The sequence below is a fragment of the Spermophilus citellus genome (assembly GCF_964194105.1).
Source record: "Spermophilus citellus genome assembly, chromosome: 5".
In the NCBI taxonomy this organism is placed as follows: domain Eukaryota; kingdom Metazoa; phylum Chordata; class Mammalia; order Rodentia; family Sciuridae; genus Spermophilus; species Spermophilus citellus.
In genome coordinates this window covers 2,665,367-2,687,641 of record NC_138186.1, presented here as the reverse complement: position 1 = coordinate 2,687,641, position 22,275 = coordinate 2,665,367, and the positions used below count along the sequence as shown (strand labels likewise).

The 22,275-nt window shown below is 39.6% G+C and overlaps 1 protein-coding gene across 1 annotated transcript; it reads right to left on the bottom strand.

Moving 5' to 3' along the window:
- Positions 1-9,216: 9,216 nt before the first annotated feature.
- TDP2 (tyrosyl-DNA phosphodiesterase 2) lies at positions 9,217-22,254 on the bottom strand (the record flags this gene model as incomplete). The annotated part of the gene is made up of 7 exons (XM_081294240.1): positions 9,217-9,709; positions 11,928-12,098; positions 13,344-13,462; positions 16,121-16,212; positions 16,960-17,133; positions 21,940-22,025; positions 22,102-22,254. The coding sequence occupies 7 exons, from the start codon at positions 22,252-22,254 to the stop codon at positions 9,428-9,430; spliced, it is 1,077 nt and encodes a 358-aa protein (XP_081150366.1). The 3' UTR covers positions 9,217-9,427.
- Between the last annotated feature and the right edge of the window lie 21 nt (positions 22,255-22,275).

Below are 22,275 nucleotides of genomic sequence, written 5' to 3'. Positions count from 1 at the left end.
TGAAAAAATGTAAGGTGTAATCATTGGGGTGAGGCACCAAACAAAAACCAGACCTCAACTGAAGCCAGATAACTTCCTTCGAGAGATTTACCTGCATAAGGCCCCAGAAACAAAGGGGAGCCAGCAGAGCTTGAGGATGCACAACTCTGCCCTGGTATGCAATACTCTAGTCCAATCCACCTCGCCCCTGAGCAGAGGTGTCCTTCCAGTGACCACGGGGGTCCCGGCCCACACCTTGCCAAGGCCGTTGTTGTCAAACTGTGCCTGCTCACGCTCCTTCCCCTGGGCAGCCTGCCCTTGGAGAATGGTATGGAAAGGAGCAGTTCACAGTCCCAGCTACTCTGCAAGCCAAGGCAGGGGATGGTTAGTTCCAGGCCATCCTGGACAACTTAATGAGGCCCTGCCTCTAAATGAAAAATAAAAAGGGCTGGGGATATAGCTCAGGGGTAGAGCATGCCCCTGGAGCTCAAGCCACAGTACCAAGAAAGAAGAAGGTGTACAAATTGTATTGCCAGACCTACCAAAACCAAAGAAAAAGCATCATGACGAACATTAAAATGTAAATTTTACTGCAGTTGAAGGTGCAGTCACTTGAAAATGGTCAGGGAACAGTAACTAGCCAGTGTGCAAGTTCCTTATGCCCATATTCATACCTGTCTACCTTCTTCCCCACTCCCCTGCTGCTGGTACTTGACAAAAGGTTTTTTGTAGATATAATTAAAGTTACTAACCAACTGAATGAAGAGAGGGAGACTGAGCAGTTCTGACCTATCAGACCTGCCTTTCAGGAGCAGACTTGTCTCACCTAGAGACGGAAGGGGACGTGAGGGAGAAGGTAACTGAGGAGAGAAATGCAGTCAGCGCTCCATGTCCTTGGGCTCCATGCCAAGTGCAGGCAGGACAATGCCACATAATAGCCATTTATAGTAATCAAATTATGGACAGGTATGAATATGGGCATCAGGAAACCCACTATTGTGTAAATTGTAATGTACCAATTAAAAAACCAATTATTTCCATAGCATTTCCATCATATTAGAAATTATAAGCAACCTAGAGATGAAGGCAGGCATATGGGAGCATTGCTGGGTTCCATGTGGATACTATCTCCTCACTCAGGGGCACTGCAGGTCAGTGTATCTGTAGGGGCCCAGGAACCAATCCCTCAGGGACACTGAGGGATGATTACTCCACTGAAGAACCTGAGAGCAGCCTTCATCCCCACCAACAGCTGGCCAGAAACAGGAGCATCTGGCACCTAGAATTTGAATATTGTGTAGATTTAAGATGGGGTAGAAGATACTGAATTAACAAAACATTTTAGTCTTCTGGTAAATATAATTATCCTGAAAAGATGGTAAAGATGACTTATATTGAAAATAAAACATCTTAATTTATTTTGGAAAATTTTGAAGAAAACCCAGCTGTGTTGACAGGATAGTGCAATACTCCCTATGCTTTGTCTCCAGGATGAAAGCAAAAATATGGTAAGGTATGCTGACATAATCAGTCCTACAAAACAGGGCCATTTTCCTAGAAGGGGAAGCCCATACTACACTATCACCACATGGAAAAACACACAGTAGACTCTCATGCTTAACATTTGTGGTGGCAACACTGGAGTTCATTTGCCCTTAATACTTATTATTTTTAAGAATATTTTTTTAGTTGTAAATGGATACAATACCTTTATTTATTTTATTTATTTATTTTTATGTGATAGGGGGATCGAACCCAGTGCTTTACACATGCTAGGCAAGCACTCTGCCACTGAGCCACAACTCCGTCCCCTTAATACTTACTATTCTGGCACTTTATAGCATGGAATTACAATCATTTTGAAAATTTGTCTTGAAGTCTAAGTTACCCTCTTATTCTAGCTACACTGCTAAATTAAACAGGTTATACTGAAATCCCTTGCTCTTTTTATTTTTTTATTGATTTTATTTTTTTTTGAAAACACAACAGCAGAATGTATTACAATTCTTATTACATAGAGGACAATTTTTTACCTTTGTATAAAGTCCTTGCTCTTTTGAACTTACGGAAAAGAATGACCACTGAGATGAAAGTACTGAAACGCTCCAACAGGAAAAATAGCTCTACAATATTATCTGAAAGGAAATAGACCTAAAACTCCAATATTCAACCTTTACTATCTAAAGCCTTACTCTGAAACTCACATACTGTTAAAAGACTGCAAGATAGGGAGCTGAGGTGGTGGCTCAGTGGTAGGGTGCTCACCTAGCACATGTGAGGCCCTAGGTTTGATCCTCAGCACCACATATAAATAAATAAAGATATTGTGTCCAAGTACAACTAAAAAATAAACATTTAAAAGACTGCAAGATAATACAAAACCAGACGTTATTTTATTTTGGCTCAATCAAAATCATTGCTTAATAGAAATAAATGAGAAAATAATTTTTTTGTCATTGAATCCACAGATTAAAAAGAAAACAAATAGAATAATAATCTCCCCATTATTCCAAGCAAAGCTCTTACCTGGATGTCAAATTGCCATGCCTTTATGACTATCATGATTGTCAAAAGATCTTAAAAGGGAAATTATGTATTTTCTTATGATTTGACTTTCAAAATATATTTTAAATTAATCAAAATAATTTTTAGTGCTAAATTATTTTGAAGATATAGAAAATATTTTCTGAAAACAAAAACCTATCTTAAAAATTACAACCTTTTCAGTAAAATGTTACTGCATGACTGAATGCCAGGCAACTAGAGCTCTAACATATATTCTTTTTTTTTTTTTTTGAGACTGGGGTGGAGTGATTCTTCTACACTGCCCAGGCTAACTATGTGCCATTGCACCCTATTTTACTCAATTCTCACAGGAATTCTACTGAATAGATCTTATTATTTTCTCTGTTTTATAGATGAGGAAATGGAGGCTGAGAGAAGTTATGGAATTTCCTGTGACACTGCAACAAGCAACAGAGCCACAGAAGAACATAGGCCATCTCTCTCATCTGGCATCTGCATCATTCTTCCCCAGAAAAGGACACACCTGGTTCTGCATACTGACTTAGAATTATTCTGTTTGACCAGGGGGAAAAATGAAGTCAAAAGAAAATTTAACAGAAAGCCCATTCTTTTAATACACAAAGATATTATCATGTGCTGTGGCACATACCTGTGATCACAGTTACTCAAGAGGCTGAGGCAGGAGGATCACAAGTTTGAGGCCAGCCTGGGCAGCCTGGAGACAGCTTGTCTCAAAAAATAGAAAGGGCTGGAGATATGGCTCAGTATACAGCACTGCTGGGGTTCAACCTCCAATACCAATATATATATTTTGATATGTATATGTGGGATATATGTATGTCTGTGTGTGTGTTGAGTGTGAATGTGTCTTAATTATTTTTGATATTCTAGGGAAGTTAAGGCTCTACCTCTGCATTTTACTTGATGTAAAGTTGTGATGAGTTGTTCTAAAATGTCTTCATACGTTTACATTTTTTTTTTCAATTTACAGGGGAATTGGCTTTCTCTATGACTCTGAAGTCTATAACTGAATTGATATCTCCACCTTTCCTCATTGGCATTAGAAGTAAGGTAAAATAATAAGCACAAAATTAAATTTCACATTTGGCATAACTTCAGTAGTATCCATGACTGACTGTGGTCTTTTAATAAACAAATTGAAGCATTTGAACAGTGAGCATGCTTTTCAGAAGTAAAGAAATAAACATTGACATTCACTTCGAAAAATCCATGTTTTCTTGGGGGGTTGTTGACAATTTCCTTTATCATCATCATCATCATCATCATCAAAAACATCACCACCAAACACAAGAAATAGGGCTGGGGATGTGGCTCAAGCGGTAGCGCGCTCGCCTGGCATGCGTGCGGCCCGGGTTCGATCCTCAGCACCACATACCAACAAAGATGTTGTGTTCGCCGAGAACTAAAAAATAAATATTAAAAATTCTCTCTCTCTCTCTCTCTCCTCTCTCACTCTCTCTTTAAAAAAAAAAACACAAGAAATAGAACTGAGTATCAATAAGTGGGATGCCATCAAACTAATGAGCTCTGCACAGCAAAGAATAATCAAGAGCATGAAGAGAGGGCTTATAGATTGGGGGGATCCTGGCCAGCTATTCCTCCCCTAGGGATTAATATCCAGAATATATAAAGGTCTCAACAAACTTAACCTCCCCAAAATAATTAAGTGAATAACCCAATCAATAAATGGGCAAAAGAACTAAACAGAAACTTCTAAAAAAAAATAAACATAAATGGCCAACAAATATATGAAAAAAGTCCAACATCTCTTATAATTAGGGAATTTTTTTTTAAAGAGAAAGTGAGAGAGGTGGAGAGAGAGAGAGAATTTTTAATATTTATTTTTTAGTTCTCGGCGGACACAACATCCTTGTTGGTATGTGGTGCTGAGGATCGAACCCGGGCCGCACGCATGCCAGGCGAGCGCGCTACCGCTTGAGCCACATCCTCAGCCCCTAATTAGGGAAATTAAAAAAAAAAAAAAAAAAACCTGGGAACTAAAAAATATTAAAAATTCTCTCTCTTACCAATGGTACAGAATAGAAGACACAGAGACTAATCCACAAAGTTACAACTATCTTATATTTGATAAAGGGGCTAAAAGCATGCAATGGAGGAAGGATAGCATCTTCAACAAATGGTGCTGGGAAAACTGGAAATCCATATGCAACAAAATGAAATTGAATCCCTTTCTCTCGCCATCCACAAAAATTAACTCAAAATGGATCAGGGAGCTAGATATCAAATCAGAGACACTGCGTCTGATAGAAGAAAAAGTTGGCTACGATATACATATTGTGGGGTCGGGCTCCAAATTCCTTAATAGGACACCCATAGCCCAAGAGTTAACAACAAAAATAAACAAATGGGACTTACTTAAACTAAAAAGTTTTTTCTCAGCAAGAGAAACAATAAAAGAGGTAAATAGGGAGCCTACATCCTGGGAACAAATTTTTACCCCCCACACCTCCGATAGAGCCCTAATATCCAGAATGTACAAAGAACTCAAAAAATTAAACAATAAGATAACAAATAACCCAATTAACAAATGGGCCAAGGACCTGAACAGACACTTCTCAGAGGAGGACATACAATCAATCAACAAGTACATGAAAAAATGCTCACCATCTCTAGCAATCAGAGAAATGCAAATCAAAACCACCCTAAGATACCATCTCACTCCAGTAAGATTGGCAGCCATTATGAAGTCAAACAACAATAAGTGTTGGCGGGGATGTGGGGAAAAGGGTACACTGGTACACTGCTGGTGGGGCTGCAAAATGGTGAGGCCAATTTGGAAAGCAGTATGGAGATTCCTGGGAAAGCTGGGAATGGATCCACCATTTGACCCAGCTATCGCACTTTTCGGACTATTCCCAGAGGACCTTAAAAAAGCGCTCTATAGGGATACGGCTGCATCAATGTTTATAGCGGCACAATTCACAATAGCTAGACTGTGGAACCAATCTAGATGCCCCTCAATAGATGAATGGATAAAAAAATGTGGCATATATACACAATGGAGTATTATGCAGCACTAAGAAATGACAAAATCATAGAATTTGCAGGGAAATGGATGGCATTAGAGCAGATTATGCTAAGCGAAGCTAGCCAAGCCCTAAAAAACAAATGCCAAATGTCTGCTTTGATATAAAGAGAACAACTAAGAACAGAACAGGAAGGAAGAGCATGAGGAAAAGAATACAGTAAACAAAGACGAATGGGGGGAGAGAAATGGGGAGAGAAGGGAAAGCACATGGAAATGGTAGGAGACCTTCAATGATACATAAAATTATAAGAGGTTATGAGGGGCAAGGGGGAGGGAAAAAAAGGGAGAGAACTGAACAACAGCAGGGGAGGTAGAGAGGGAAGATGGGAGGGGAGGGGAGGGGAGGGAGGATAGTAGGGGATAGGAAAGGTAGCAGAATACAACAGTCACTAATGTGGCATTATGTAAAAATGTGAATATGTAACAGATGTGATTCTGCAATCTGTATTTGGGGTGAAAATGGGGGTTCAAAACACAATTTGAGTCAAATGTATGAAAGATGATATATCATGAGCTATGTAATGCTTTAAATAATCAATAAAAAAAAATTCTCTCTCTCTCCTCTCTCACTCTCTAAAAAAAAAAAAAAACCTACACTAAGATCTCATTCTAATCAGAATGACAATGATCAAGAAAAATAATAATACACATTGGTGAGGTTCTGGCGGAAAAGGTACACTTGTACATTGTTGGTGGGACTGCAGATTAGTATAACCATTCTGGAAAGCAGCGTGAAGAGTCCTTAAAAAGCTAGGGATGGAACCACCATATGACCTAGCTCTCCCACTCCATGGTATTTTCCCCAAAGATCTAAAACTGCATCCTATAGTGATAAAGCCACCTCAATGTTTACAGCACCACAATTTACAGTAGCTAAGTTATGGAATCAACCCAGGTGCCCATCAATAAGTGAATGGATTAAGAAACCTTGGTGTTTATATATACAATAGAGTTCTACTCAGCCATAAAGAATGAAATCATGGCGTTTCCAGTAAATGGATGGAAATGGAGAAAATCATGCTAAGTCAAATAAGCCAAACTCAGAAACTCAAGGGTCAAATTTTTTTCTCTCTCAAATGCATAAGCTAGAGAAAAATAAAGGAAAGTGGGAGGGAAAGATAGGATATTATAAAGATCAAGGGAAATATCAGTAATGTAGAAGGAGATTGAGAGGCAGGTTAGAGGGATGAAGGGGGGGCAATGCAGAATGAATTCATAAAACACCACCTTCTGTGCATTTAATGCCACAGGGAATTCCCCCTTTATTTTATAAGTAAAAGGAACCAATTAAGTATAAATAAATAGCTGAGCAAAAGGCAATCTAGTAGAGTAGAGGAAGCAGAACCAGGAGGGGAGGGAGGACAGCAGGAAAAGAGGCCGGGAAAGGGGGAACATGAAAAAATCCAACTTTTCTATTCAAGCCCTGGAAAAAACACTAACATTTCAATCACAAACAAGAATGTTTAGATGAGCAAAACAGCAATAAAAATGTACATGGATATAATATTCTTTCCTCTCCCCCATAGGAAAACAAATGATCTCAAGAATGATGATTCATAATTTCAGGTTTGTGCTGATTAATTTTTTTACATTCTTTGCAGGGAATTCAAAGAGTAGGACAGACAGTCTTCAGCAGGGTTTAAGCTTCAAATTACAATATGGAATAGAGACCATGCATTTAGTAAATGAGAGCAAATACCGCATAAATAGCATTGAACGAAGTTTAAAGACAATGATACTTCAAATCCAAGAAATGCAATTTTCGAGGTTGGGAAAAACACCCAATTTCCCGACTCCACCCTGAGAAACAGCCAGTCATCGCAGCGACCCCGGAAACGCCTTCTCTCGGTGTCTGGAAGAAGCCATCTCCCCAACCCTGGGCGCCTGGGGCTGGCCGCCCTCCCCGCGCCTCCACCCGCAGGCTGGGAAGCAGGGTACCACCCGGCGTGGCTGCCCCCAACTCTGAGCTCCGCGCCGCCCGCCGGAGCCTGGGTCGCGCCCTACCTGCTCCTCTCCCGGCCCCAGACACACACCGGCAGCCCGGCTCGCACCTGTCAAGGTACCTCCCAGCAGGGATAAGCGCTGCTCGCTCCGGGGCCAGTCGCACCTCGGCGGGGCAGCAGGCCGCCCAGAGCGGTGGTCCCCAGCGGCGGATGCAGGCTCCGCTGCCTCGCGGTTGCCACGGCGAAGCTGGCGCCTGCGCAGCAGCAGAGTCCCTGCCAGCCCAGGAGGTGCATCCCACAGCGCAGGGGACCCAGCGGTGCAGAGTGGCCCCTGCTTCCCGCCTCCTCCCCTCCCCACCGCGGCTCCTTCCTGAAGAACAGCTGCCACGTGCCTTCAGAGGCTGGGGCCCAGCACCCGGGTCAAAGGCCTGGGAACTGCCCCTCTCTCCAGCAGAGCCTCTGGGGACCCACTGGGTCACGGTGCAAGCTGACGGCTTGCAGCTTTCGGGCTGCGGATGGAAACTCTGATACTCGCCACACAAAGATAACTGAAGGGATGGGACGGTTAATGGTTTGATTTACTACACATTGATACATGCATCGATTTACCACCAGCTATCCTTCAAGATACACTGTCTCAATTAAAAAGATTAAAAATGAGTGATTTGCTTATTCCTATTCACTTCACTACAGCTTTTTTTTTAGATTTGTTCATTATGAGCAGCAAACAGGTACTTCACGCGGATTCGTGTTATGTAAAAAAAATGATACTTGCAGAGTTTTAAAACAATCTGATCATCCTTTAATATACCACACAGCACATTTTACCATTTTAAAAAAAGTTGTGATATGCTTCTAAATTAATTTCATCAAGTGAATAAGAAATTTATCCCAGATCCATTCTTTTTTCCCACAGAAATGAACCATTAACTCCATAATATATGCTACTAAAATATTACACACCAACTTTCACTTGTGATTAACATGTAAAATTCCTTTCCAGAGTCATTGCAAAGGGAACATCACATCAATCAAATAGGTGTTTCAGTTAACTTTGGCACCACTGATGAAAATAGGTCCTGTAACTTCTCATTCTAGTTTTTCCCACGGCATTTTTATGTTCTAAGAAAGAAAATTATTCTTGATGATTCCTTGAGGGGGAGGAAACATAGGAAGCTGTTTTCTTTCATAAAAGGTCCAAGTAACAGCAGTGGAGGCAGAAATAGGGAACACAGAAACATACTAAACTATAAACACAAAATTCTTTATTTACAGTACATTTCTCTTGGGGTCACCCCCCTACATACACACACAGACAAACTTTAAAGCACATTTTAAACTTAAAAAAAATACTCTTAATTCACTTATTGTAAAATAGCTCTATCTTACAAGTAGCAAAACTAAAAGGTTATTTCTCTTTATGTATTTATTTTTCTCTTAGGAAAAAGGATCCATGCTGTTATAAATCTGATTTTAATCATTATCAAGACTAATTTTGCCTTTGTTAGCAACATACCTACACCATTAATCAGAAAAAAGTCAAGAAATTTTAAATCATAAGACTTCATTTATAGCTTACCAATTATGTACTATTTAAGTTGGATGCAGGACAGCTGTCACTAACAACAGAGGAGTGTGGCTTTTTCTTTTGAGATTATCTAAACTTGTGAAATATGATAAGAGATCCAGGTCCAGGAACTACCAATTGAGCTATATCCCCAGCCTCAGACATTAATATTTAACTCAGAATTCTGAGAACATAATCTATAAAATCTTTTTTTTTTCTGAAACAATTTTCCAGTATATTAATTCCTCTATATGAAACCTACCTTTCCAGATAGGTAGAAACGATACCTGCAAAAAGTTCAGAAGTCTACTCAAAACATTTAAACTCACATGTGAAAACATTTCACAATATCACATCTAAGTTGCACAGAAGACCCCAGTGATCACTAGGAAATCTACCACAGTCCAGTTTCTCCAACCCAAGGAGGTCCAAACTTCGGGGAATAATGTGGCCCTCTTCTGCTGCTGCTCTGAAAAATATCCGATCAAAACGAAGCTTACAAGCGGCAGATATTCCAAGATTGGAGTTCATCTGTGTGTCCCAAGTGTACTGGCAATGCTTAGGTTTGCCCAAAAACTCCCACACATCCAAGATGTTGTCAGGTAACCCACCACATTTAGTGACCTGAAAAGAAGAAGAAGAAGAAAAAAGGATGATGATTCACACTGTTTTTTTTTTATTTAAAAAAGTGTTTGCTATTATCATATCTATGTGTAACATTTTAAACCAGAATGCCAAAAATGATTTGTTAATGCTTAATGTGATATAACTAGAAACATAATAAGAAGCATAATGCTACAGGGTAACACATAGGTAATATATAAATATTGAGAGAGCTATAGAGGTTCAAACTTTGTCCCTTCTCTTCTGCCATGAATACTAATTCTGGGTGTCAGATAAAACACAGAAGGCTGAACACTAAGGCTTCAGTTATATTGCTGTTAGTTTTTGAAAACTGAACTTACATGAGAAGAAGGAAAAAACTACTACACTACAAATTTAGACATAGAGCATTTATATTTTAAGCGTACTAACAAAATTGAGCTTTCTCCCATTCAAATCCAGGATTTAAAAATTTTTTGTGGCCTGGGCATAGCTCAGTAATAGAGTATATGTTTGCATGTTTGAGGCCCTGGGTTCAGTTCCCAGCACCAAATAAACAAACACAAAATAAAGTTGTATCTGTTTATAGTAAAATCTGTACTACACAAAGTTTATCACTCTAGCCATTTTTAAGAACACGGTTCTTTGAGATTAAGTATATTCACATTGTTGTGCACCCATCACCACCACCCATCTCTAGACCCTCTCCTCTGTATGAAACTTTATATCCATTAATAACACCAATTCACAATTTCTGTGTCCTCCGAGTCCTTGGCAGTTGTTATTCTACTGTTTTTCATGTAAGAGAAATAGCATAATATTTTGAACTGTGTGGATTGGCTTCATTCAGTTAGAATAATTTAAGATTTATTAGCGTGTGGCACGTGTCAAACTTTTTTTTTTTAATTTTATTTTTGTGGCACTGGGGATTGAATCTGAGCTACCACCGAGTTATATCTGGAGCACCCCAACCACCACCATTAGCTAAAATTTCCTTCCTTTCTAAGCCTCAATAATGTTACACTGTATGTATATATTACATACAATTACACTTGGGTTGCTTGTACTTCTTTTTTTTTTTTAGTATTTATTTTTTAGTTGTAGGTGGACACAACATCTTTATTATTTATCTTTATGTGGTGCTGGGGAATGAACCCAGGGCCTTGCCTGTGCTAGGCGAGCGCTCTACCACTAAGCCACAACCCCAGCCCTGCTTGTACCTTTTAGGGACTGTGAATAACACTGCTGTGAACAAGGGCATACAAATATCTGTATAAGTCCTTACCTTTCACTTCTTCTAGGTGAATATCTAGAAGCAGAATTCTAGACCAGATAATAATTCTTTTTGTTGTTGTTGTTTAAGTTTTTATTTTTTAGTTGTAGATGGACACAATACCTTTATTTAGTTATATGAGATGCTGAGGATTGAACCCAGTGCCTCACATGTGCAAGGCAAGTGCTCTATCACTGAGCCACAACCCCAGCCCCAGAGATCATATAATAATTCTACATTTAATTTTTTGAGGTCCTAAAAAATCCCTACGTATCTCAACTAAACTGAGAGGACAGAAACTTTTAGTCCTGGACACAGTGACGGCAGGAAAAGGGAGTAAATATATTGATAATTATTATGACATATCAATATAAAGATCTTTGTCTAGACATATACCATTACATTTTGTTAATTATTAGTGTGACTGAATATCTTTCATGGTTTTAAAATCTCAAATTTCTAAGTATGCAGAATAAAACTTGACAAAATTGGGGGGATGGGGATGTAGCTCAGTGGTAGAGCACTTGCCTTCCATGTGTGAGGCCCTGGATTCAATTCCCAGAACCACTGGATACATAAATAAAATTAAAAAAGAATTTCAGAAGACAGAGGGTTAAGTAATGTGGTCAAACTTTTCAGTAGGAATGATGCAAATAAACTTAATCCTTTCTAAATTCCTCTAAACATTATTTTCTCTATATGTCTTATTAAATCCCATATATACATTTGTTTCATGTTATCTATTTCACATGCTAGATTTTTTTCGATAATAAGAGTCTTTCCTACCCTTAGGTATGTATATATTCAGCAAAGGCTAAAAAAGTATTTTCTGCCTTGCATTTACAAGGTTATGTATACACTTTGAGTGATCAGAGGTCCTAGTTTCAACCGCTTTGATCAAAGGAACCTAAATTAGCTTCCATAGCAATAACTTCTTCACAGACACTGGACTGACTGGTTACTCACTTCCTGATCCCGTAAGTTTGTATCTCCTGCAAATATAACCGTGGCTGACTCTGGAGCCTCTTGCATTTTCTTTAATACGATTTGTAACTGACTCATTCGTTCCTTGGCATGTCCTCTGGTACTCTCCAAATGGGAAGTCATAAGGTAAAGGTCATTTTCAGACAAACTCACCTGCAACAAGATGCATAATTATTAAAATGACCAATGATCACTAATGCTGGACGATGGTAACAAAGTTGCACACTATTCAATCAACTGGTAAATATTTTACTACTCCTGATTAAAGGAGTGTTCAGTACTAACCCTGGCACCAAGAAGGCTGTGTAGCAAGCACGTGCCACCTGCACTTCCCCAGGGCCTCCAGACCATCATTATCAGTTCTCTCCTCTAGATGCCTACTGCACACTGCACAGGCTTGTTAAAGCCTCCAGACTAAATTAAGACAGAAATTTCTCTCCAAAGCCGTGAATTATTTTCAAGCACAAATGGTTCTTATTTATTGTTATATTATTTAGGACCTGGCACACAGGTACTCAAACTTAGACACACCCTGTCTCAAAATTAGGGGCAGTGGGGAGAAGGGTGTGTGTGTGTGTGTGTGTGTGTGTGTGTGTGTGTGTGTGTGTTGGTGTGCTGAGGATATTGCTCAAGATACAGCACTCCTGGTTTGATCCCTAGTACTGAAAAATAAATAAAAAGTCACTTAATTGAGAACCATTTACCTTTTGCATTTAAGATATTAACAACATAGGATCTGATATTAAAGTTTGCAGAACCAAGTATAATTCTTTCATATAGGATTCATGCCCTTCTATAATCTGGACCATGATTACTTGTCAACCTCCTGTACGCTACTGACTTCATGCCTCTGCACCCAAATGCAGAGAAGGCTTTGTCCATACCTGTACACAAACACCTCTTGTAACTCCTAAATGTCTGTACATGCTGATTTCCCCACCTGTACAATAAGGCTAATAGTCATTTCTCCTTTCTCTTAATTTACACACAATACCACTTACACCTCTTTATTCACTATATACACAATCTCTCCCTCACTAATCTATCAACTGTATAAAAGCAAGACCTATTTGATCACTTTTATAAGCCTCACAAACAACAACAGAGTCAAATAGAATTACATTGAGTATAAACGTTTTTTAGGAAGTAAATGTACAATGTTAGAAAACTCTCAAATATTTTTAGGAAAACATCTAACAGGTTAAGAATTCTATTTTTACATGCCTATCTATAATTCAACAAAGTTTTTAAAGACTACTTAAAAGACTATATATATAAGGAGCAAATTTTTCTGTAGTGGTTTAAAAAATGTTTTCTAAAAATAGACAACATCATGGGATTGCTTTTAAAAATTCTTAAAAAAAAAAACAAAACAAAACTTAAATTTAAATGACTTACATGAACACACAAAAGGTTCCTCATCATTTTGGTACTTGGAAAAGGAATAATCTCTTGGCTTTTTAATTTCACTCTTGATTTCTTCAACATTATAGCTGTGAAATATCCCTCTTCATGACCTTCAAATGTGTGAGGGGAAAATTCAGTTTATCACAAGTTTCTTTACTGAAGATTTTATAACAAAAGGTAACATATTTAAATGGATCTAAATCTTTAAACTTCTTCAAAATAGCACAAAACCAATCAAGCCTATGTTTACCTGTCCCATCCCAAAGTTTAATCAGAAGCATGGAAGATATAAAAAATAAAAAATAAAAATAAACAGAGATGGGGATGTAGTTCAGGTAGAATAAGAAGAGAAGCACAGCGAATTAAAGTTTCCAACAGCAGAAAAGAGAAAGCACAGAAACAAGTGGTAAATGGTTTATCAGCACAGCGGGGAACCAGTTGAGTGCAGATAGAGGACCACCAAGGAGAAGCAAGCAGGCTTGTTCCACCAAAGTGTGGAAACAGGACTGGACCATAAGGCTACTACAGAAGACAGGTGCTGAGCTCAGGCCAGGAGGCCAGGAGAAGGACTGACTACGGGGCTAAACACATCCCAAAGGTCTTCCACAGCTCTGGGCAGCCAGTGGCCCCCACTCTAATAGGAGACTAGAGATCACCAGCTGTTACGGGAGGGGTGAGAGGAGAATGAGTGAGGTGTGGACTAGAAATAGAGAGGGTGCCTCAGCTGCTCCCTCCCACTGACCTCCTATTAGCAAGAAGGCAATACAAGCACACCACCAACACCCAGAAGACAGAGCTAAGGAATTTATTCCTCTTATTTTGTTTTTCTTGAGATGGAGGTCTCAGGTCCAGCTATGTGCTACACACAATCCTGGCTTAAGAAGAATTTTTTCTTAAAGCAACTGAATGGTTTCAGGTTAAAGGCTTCTACACACTGACACACAGACAATCGGGGATCTCCTTCAACTCAACAAGCAACTGGCTCTAAAATGAACGAATGCTTCCCTCACCTCTGGTGAGGTGTACTACCCAAACTTGCCCAGAAATATTAAGTTGCAATCGGTTCTTTAGTACCTTGCATTTAACTGTATCAAGAGCCAAGGATTCCTCGACATTTAAGTATCAGGTCTAAGGTAACATGACTGACACAAAAATAGATGATCAAAAGAGATGAGAAGGAAGTGAAGGCACACAGATTAAAACCTAAAACCAACAACAAGAAAGAAGGCTCTTAGAAATAAGCTGCAGTATTCATTAATCAAGAAGAAACATAAGGGGCTGGGGCTGTAGCTCAGCGGGAGAGCACTTGCCTAGCATGTGTGAGGCACTGGGCTTGATCCTTGGCACCACATAAAAATCAATAAAAAACAAAAACAAAATAAAGGTATAGTGTTCATTTTTACAACTAAAAAAGAAAGAAAGAAAGTATATAAGAGAACTGTTCAGTGAAGAGAAAGCCTATAAAATTAAAATAAATATATCCCAAAAGTTAAGATAGTTGCATCACCTCCATTGTAAACTAGAAGACACTGAGGCAGTATCTTCAAAATTCATGGGGAAATGACTTTCCTACCTAGAAATCTACATCCATTTAAAATTATCAACCAACTACATGAGGCTAGAACAAAGGCATTTTCAATATTCTAGGATTTAAAAACTTCACTACTCAATGTACTACTTCTTAAAAAGTAATTCAAGGGATCGGCTCCCCCCAAAAATGAAGAAGTAAACTGAGGAACAGCAAGGCATGAGATTCAGAAAACAAGAAATCCAAAATAAGAAAGACATGAAGAATCCCCCAAGAACATGCCGAAAAGAAGCCCACAAAGAGGAACAAACAGAGATTGAGAGACTCTTTTCCTTTACAGTCATGGATTCAGAAATAAACTAAAATTAAATACTGCATATTAAGTAAAAGCAAAAATTAAAAACAACAACAACAACAAAAAAAAAAAAAACCCAGAAAACACTGAATATCAAAACCAGGAGATATGGCCAAGTGCTACGATAAACATACTTAGCAAAAACAAAATAAATAGAAAATTTTAAAAAATCAAATTATCCAGGGCAAAAAGACAAGGGGGACAAAAAAAGAATAAAGACTCTGAAAAAGCATAACCACAATGTAACTATCACGCTTAAAATGACTAATAACTATGCTCAGGGGGCAGCTCAAGTGGCAGAGCACATGTTCAGCACAGACAGGCCCTGGTGATATCCCAGCACACACAATTTAACTGAATTCCACCAAAAACACAGCCAGTGTTTCAAATTGTAGTACATTACATTTTTCAAAAAAATCAGACATTTCAACTACTTTTTCACATTTGTTAACCCTAAACGTTATATAATATTCTCCTATAATTCTTTTAGTAATCTTGTACCTTTTTTCCCCTGAAACTTATATTTGTGCTTTTTCTTCTCTATACTCAATTAGGTTAACTTAAACTTTGCTCTATCTCTTTAATCTATTTTTTTTTTGGGGGGGGGGGAGGCGGGCAAGGGGAGGTATTGGGGATTGAACCAAGGGTGCTTAATCACTAAGGCACATCCCCAGCCCTTTTCATTTTTAAATTTTGAGACAGGGTCTCACTAAGTTGCTTAGGACTTTGCTAAAATGCTGAGGCTGGCCTCAAACTTGTGATCCTCCTCTCTCAGTCTCCCAAATTGCTGAGATTATAAATGATTATAAAGATGTGCCACCCTGCTCAGCTCTTTCATCTGTTTTTCAAAGAAAAAGACAAATTAAATAACAGGAAAAGTGTTACCTGTAATAATTTCGTAACTCCTTGCTCTCTTCTTTAGATAGCTATAATATGGGGGAATAACTTCCTGTAGAAATATTACATCTGGGCTGTACCTAATTAGAAACATCAATTGAATGTAAATACTAGGTATACCATTCATTTTCAGCTACCTCAATGAAAGAAACTCCACAGTGTAAGAAACGTAAAACTGTTACCCTCTAGGGCACTTAATATCCAACATTTATACTGACCTTTGAGTCATGATAAAATGAGAAAGATTTATGTTACTTAACACTCAGCACTATTATGATCAAATTAAAAAGAACAAAGGCCAGGGATGTAGCTCAGAGTCAGAGCACCTGCCCGGCTTGTGTGAGGCCCTGGATATAATCCCTAGCACCATAAAAACAAAAATCTACCACCAAAACACACTGAATGACTGAAAGTAGAAACCACCATATTGAGAGCCTATAATGATCTTGCCCTTTAATAGATGCTTTCAATGTTATCTCTGTTGATTCTCTTAAAATAGTGAGAAAACTAAACTCCAGAAAACTTAAGTGGTTTGTCCAAGTCACTAAACTGGTGCAGGGTAAAAACAGATCTTCTGAATTTTAATTTCACAGTAGTTATAGTAATTACACACAAAGTTTACTGTGTAAAATAATTCTAGAAGGCTTCTAACAAAAATTGGTATTTCCTATCTGTCCCACCTCAAGATGCTACTCTTGGAGGCAATCACCTCACAAGTTTCTCCTGTGAACCTAAATCTAATTCTAAAGCCCACAACACTGAGCTGTCATTCCATAGCTATAAAAGACACATTGTCACAGTAAATGTTCAACAAAAGTGATACTTACAAAGTTAAGTAGGAACACACCCCACGAGCCCTCTCCCGCAGATTGTTTAGATCCAATCCATCAATATTCCACGTAATGAGAGAGAACATGCTGCCATCTTCTTGCTGAGTATTTTCAGATGGGTTGATTTTTGAACTAGTGGAATCAGTTGTTTCTTCACTGGTTAGGTCAACACTAGCAAAGATCAGAATAATACACAACTTTGCAAGTAATCTATATATTGATTAAAAATTCTTTTGTATTTGTAGCCCTTATTTTGCAGATATAGACTAAAAAAAATACCTAATTAGAAAATTCAAAATGTCCTCCCAGACCGAAACACTTCTTGTTCCAAGCATTTCAGATAAAGGGTACTCAGCCTATAATTAATTATTTTATCATTTATTTTGTGGTGCTGGGGATTGAACCCAGAGCCTTATGCATACGAGGCAAGCACTCTACCAACTGAGCTGTAGTCCCCCTTTATTTATTTATAGGAAAAAAAAGTTTTCTAGCTTTGCCAGCAAAAGAGCAGCACAGTCAACTCCGGTCCCAGAGGCTGTGATTCTGCCCACCAGGGGGAACAGGGGGCTTTTAAAGAGGTGATTCAAAGGCTACATTCCAGTGCTCTGACTGGATTTGAATTTCACTTGTTAATTTGAGAGGGTCATTTCTGGGATTTCTGGTACCATCCCCAAAGTCTGAATTACTTTGTTCCTGTGGTGGGTGAGTGCTCGAGGACAGATGACCCTGCCCAGGATGGGGAAGAAAGGTAATCCTATTTCCTCCAAGATTAGGGAGGAGCAGGCAAAGAGGAAGAAAAAAAAAAACATGTCCATTTTAAAAATAAGTCACAGTGGCAGAGTAGCAAGGGCTAATTTTTAAGGAGTGGGCCCTTGTGGAAGTCTTAGGTCAGTGGGATTCCTGTCCTTAGAAGGAATAATAGATTCAGGGAGCAAGTTCTCACAAGAGTGGGTTCTTTAAAAAAAAACCCTGAGCCTACCGAGTCACTCTCTGGCTTCCTGTGTCAAGATGTGATTGGTCCGCCTGCATGTACTCCTGTCATCCATGTGCCATAACAGGCCCTCTCCAGAGCCTGTGCCATGTTGTTTAGACTTTCAGATTCCAAAACTGTGAGCTGAAAAAAACCACTTTTTCTTTATAAGTAGCCTAACTTGCCTTTGCTCTGGAATCACTCATTTCTAAGAGACCCTTGTTCCTTTTTAGTGAAGAACTGTGTTTAGAAGCCAACATCTATCTTGGTGCCAGATGAACTTAATGACAATTTTGAAACAAATTATAAATCTTTTAAGTTGTCTTTTTTTATACATCACATTTGAGAGCATAAAAAAAATGTGTAAGTGCAAAACTTTCCTTTGAGTTTTATCCTCCCCAAAAGCTCTTTCTTCCTCAATAATTATTTACTATTGTATATTTTTTCAGTCTTATTGCAAAAGAGAAAAAGCTAAATGATTCTAGTATTTTGTCAAGAATGTTAGCACCTTCCTCTTTCATTGGAAGCATTAAAAAAAAAAGGCAGGAATATCAGCCCTTCACTTTTAATTTTTTCACCCACAGTTATGTATTTTAAAATGTGTACAGTACTGAACTGGGCTGTATATATGACAGTGATCCCATAAGATTATAATGGAGCTGAAAAATTCCTGTCATTTAGTTACCTTGTAGCCATCTTATATTTTTAAATTTTTTTTTAGTTGTAGATGGACAAAATATCTGTATTTTTTAAAATTCATTTTTATGTGGTGCTGAGGATTGAATCCAGTGCCTCATGCATGCGAGGCAAGCGCTCTACCACTGAGCTACAGCCCCAGCCCCAGCCCCAGCCCCAGCCCCAGCCCCAGCCATCTTAAATTTAACATTACATTACTTGGGTGTTTGGGGGTGATGCTGGTATAAACAAACAGTACGCTCAGTCATGTAAAAGTACTACATCATATAGCTATGTAAGGTAAATTAAATACTTGATCATTGTTTTAGTCAGCTTTCTCACTGCTGTGACTAAAGGATCTGATCAGCACAGAACCCAGGGGTGCTCTACCACTGAGTTACATCCCCACCCCTTTCTATTTTTTTGAGTCAGGGTCTTGCACTAAATTGTAGAAGCTGTCCTCAAACTTAGAATCCTATTTCAAGTTGCTGGGATTACAAGTGTGCACCACTGTGCCCAATCTTCCCTTCAAAGTTTAAAGATGACTACCTGTAACTACTTAATACAAAATGTAAGCACTCTTTCTATCTCCTCAATGGAAGACAATCCAAAGTCCCAATAGATGGGATTGTCATGGAGTGCTGTCATGAATAAAGCACAATAGTGTTCTTAATCAGAGCTGACATTTACTGACCTCTTCCTAAGTGCCAGGCCTATTCCAAGGGTCTTATATCTATAAACTCATTCAATCCTTAGAACAACCCCAATGAGGTAGGTACTATTACTCACCTCAAGAGAAAGGTTATCAGTTACTAAATGGCACAGGTGGATTTATATCTTTGCATTTGGCTCCAGAATTTATGATCTTATTTACTGCACTATTAGTTCTTCTCCTTGTTTCACTGTAATCCAACACCATGTGTGTAATTTATGCATAAATATCCATAATAAGTTCCGTAAGTATCCATAATACTTAATGTGGGAAAAGTACCTAAAGAACTGCAATAAAAACTTCCATTCAGAAAAATGGAGAGAGAAACAAACTCCAAAACTAGTGTTGAACAGAAATAATAAGGAACTGAACTTGACTTCCTCTCTAAGTAGTAAATGCTTTAGTCTATCTGATGCCTTAGGTTCTATGTTTGAGAACAGAGTTCCTCAGCTTTAAATCATCTGAGATCTTGTCAAAATGCAGATTATGATTCAGCAGGTTTGGGAGGGGACCTGAGATTTGGCATGTCTAACAAATCCCCAGGCAGTGTCATGCTGTTGGTTAGGAGTAAGAATGCTGTTAACAGAAACATGCAAGAGGCAGGCTCTACATCAGAATCACCAGAGCTGCTTGGAAAAAAAAAAAAAAAAAAAAAAAAGGTCGATAAGGTGGGACTGGGGTTATGGCTCAGTGGTTGAGCACTTACCTCGCATGTGTGAGGCACTGGGTTCGATCCTCAGCACCACATAAATAAATAAAGTTATTGTGTCCATCTACAACTAAAAAATATTTTTAAAAAGTCGATAAGGAATAAATGGGTCCCACTTCACACTAATTAAGCTCTCTATGGAGTGAGGCCCCAGGACAAAAAAATTTTTTTTTTAACTCCCCAGGTAATTTTAATCCGTAGCTAAGATTCAACACAGCACACCTGGTTTTAAGAAAAATTTTCCTTGTCTCTCCTAAGACACACTAAATATAGATTCTAATGTAGAGGCTAAATCACTTTAGTGTTGTTTGTTTTTGCTAATATCTTAGGAATTTACTGAAGGTTCTACCCACTGCTTTAACATAATCAAAGCCCTTGTGCAGCGGCTTCAATTTTTCTGGTCACAAAATCTTCCTAAAGCCAACATCAAAAATCTAATCAGGTCATGATACATGAATATTTACGCATTAGAAACACCCGGAAGCTTGGCCTTTCTCTATTTTCCTCAGGAGAGCTGAGAAAACTAAACCCGAAGTCTTCTCAGTAGTTGCTCAGAGGTTTAAGAGACAACAGACTACAGCCTTATAACTTTTTCCCCCCTGCCAAGGTACCATTCTAGAGTAGGGGACTTCTAATAGCTCCAATGTCACAGTACTCAACTCAGTACATTTTTTGTGAGGACCTATATCAAGGAGTTCACTTACTTTGTTTTGATTTATCAGTCTATTACAAATAACAGACAATGACTCAGAAAAGAGTCTGCACTGTGACTAGCCAACAGTACAGGCTATCCATAAAGTGGGAAGAACTTCATAATTCAACACACACTAGCTGAGACTATTACCTGCCAAATATTGTGTCATATTTTTGAGAAATCAATAATAAATAAAACAGATATGTCTTTACCAAACGTGTAGTGGAGTAAAAGATATAAAATACTGAATCACAGTTAAGAGTATGGAGCAACTTATGACAAGGATCACCCAAGATGCTATATACAAGTACCTAAAACAGGAAGCTTATCCAGACTTGAAAGGTCAGGGAATTTTCAGCAGGTATCATGCTTAAACTGAGTCCTCTAAGATAAGTATTAGTAAGCAAGTTAGGAAAAAGAGAAAGTCTCAAGCAAAGGTAATAAAGAAAAACAAAAATGGCCCACTGGAATAAATGAAAGTTTGATGTCTGAAACTCTTCCCGTAATAGGAAAAAGAGGGTGGCAGATGAACATCCTGGAATGATAGGCAGAGTGACAATGGAACTTATAAGGCAAATGGGCTTTATTTTATGAGCAATAAAGCAGGAACTGGGGACAGGTCACTTAAATAAAAGGAGTGTGGATTAAAACCACCACCAAAACCTACCGTTCCGGTTGGCCAGCAGAGAGCAAATAAACAGAAAACAAGGCGACTTCAAGTTACCATTCTTGGGAGGGAGGAGAGTAGCAGGGCTTGAACCCAGGAGCGCTGGTGCGACCCGGGGCCTGGCTAAGTTGCTGAGGCTGGCTTTGAACTGGCGATCCTTGCCTCGGCCTCCCGAGCTGCTGGGATTCCAGGTGTGCATCACTACACCTGGCAAGTTTCCATTTTTTGAAAGAGGATCTAACCTCTTTCCTTTCAAATTTCGTACAATTCCACTGTCATCAGAGCCAGGCGCAGTGGCGCAGGCCCGTCATCCCGGCGGCTCGGGAGGCGGAGGCAGGAGGACGGAGAGTTCAAAGCCAGCCTCAGCGATGGCGAGGCGCTTAGCAACTCGGGGAGACCCTGCCTCTAGGTAAAATACGACAGAGGGCTGGGACGTGGCTCAGTGGTCGAGTGCCCCCGCGTTCAATCCCCAGAACCAAGAAAATAAGTAAGTAAACCAACAAATAAGCAGGGAGGTAGCTCGGACGCCCGCCCCCGGCCGCCCGCTCACCAGGCCGCGGGCGGCGACGCCTCCCCGGGGCGGCCCTCCTCGGCGCTCTCCTCCACCGGCGGCTCGAAGTAGGAGTTCAGCGCTCTCTGAAAGGCAAAGGCACAGGCTGCAGCGGGGGCGCCGCGGCACGGCGAGGCGCGGGGCGGAGGCGGCCAAGCGTACTTCCATCTCCCAGTCGTTCTCGGCCAGGTAGCACTGGGCCACGCCGGCGTCGCAGCGCGCCACCGAGGCGAAGTCCTGGCACAGAAGCCGCCGCCTCTGCCCCTCGGGTTCCCCCTGGTCCGGCGCCGCTACCACGCTGTCCTCCCGCTCCATCACTCGGCGCCACCCTTCGCC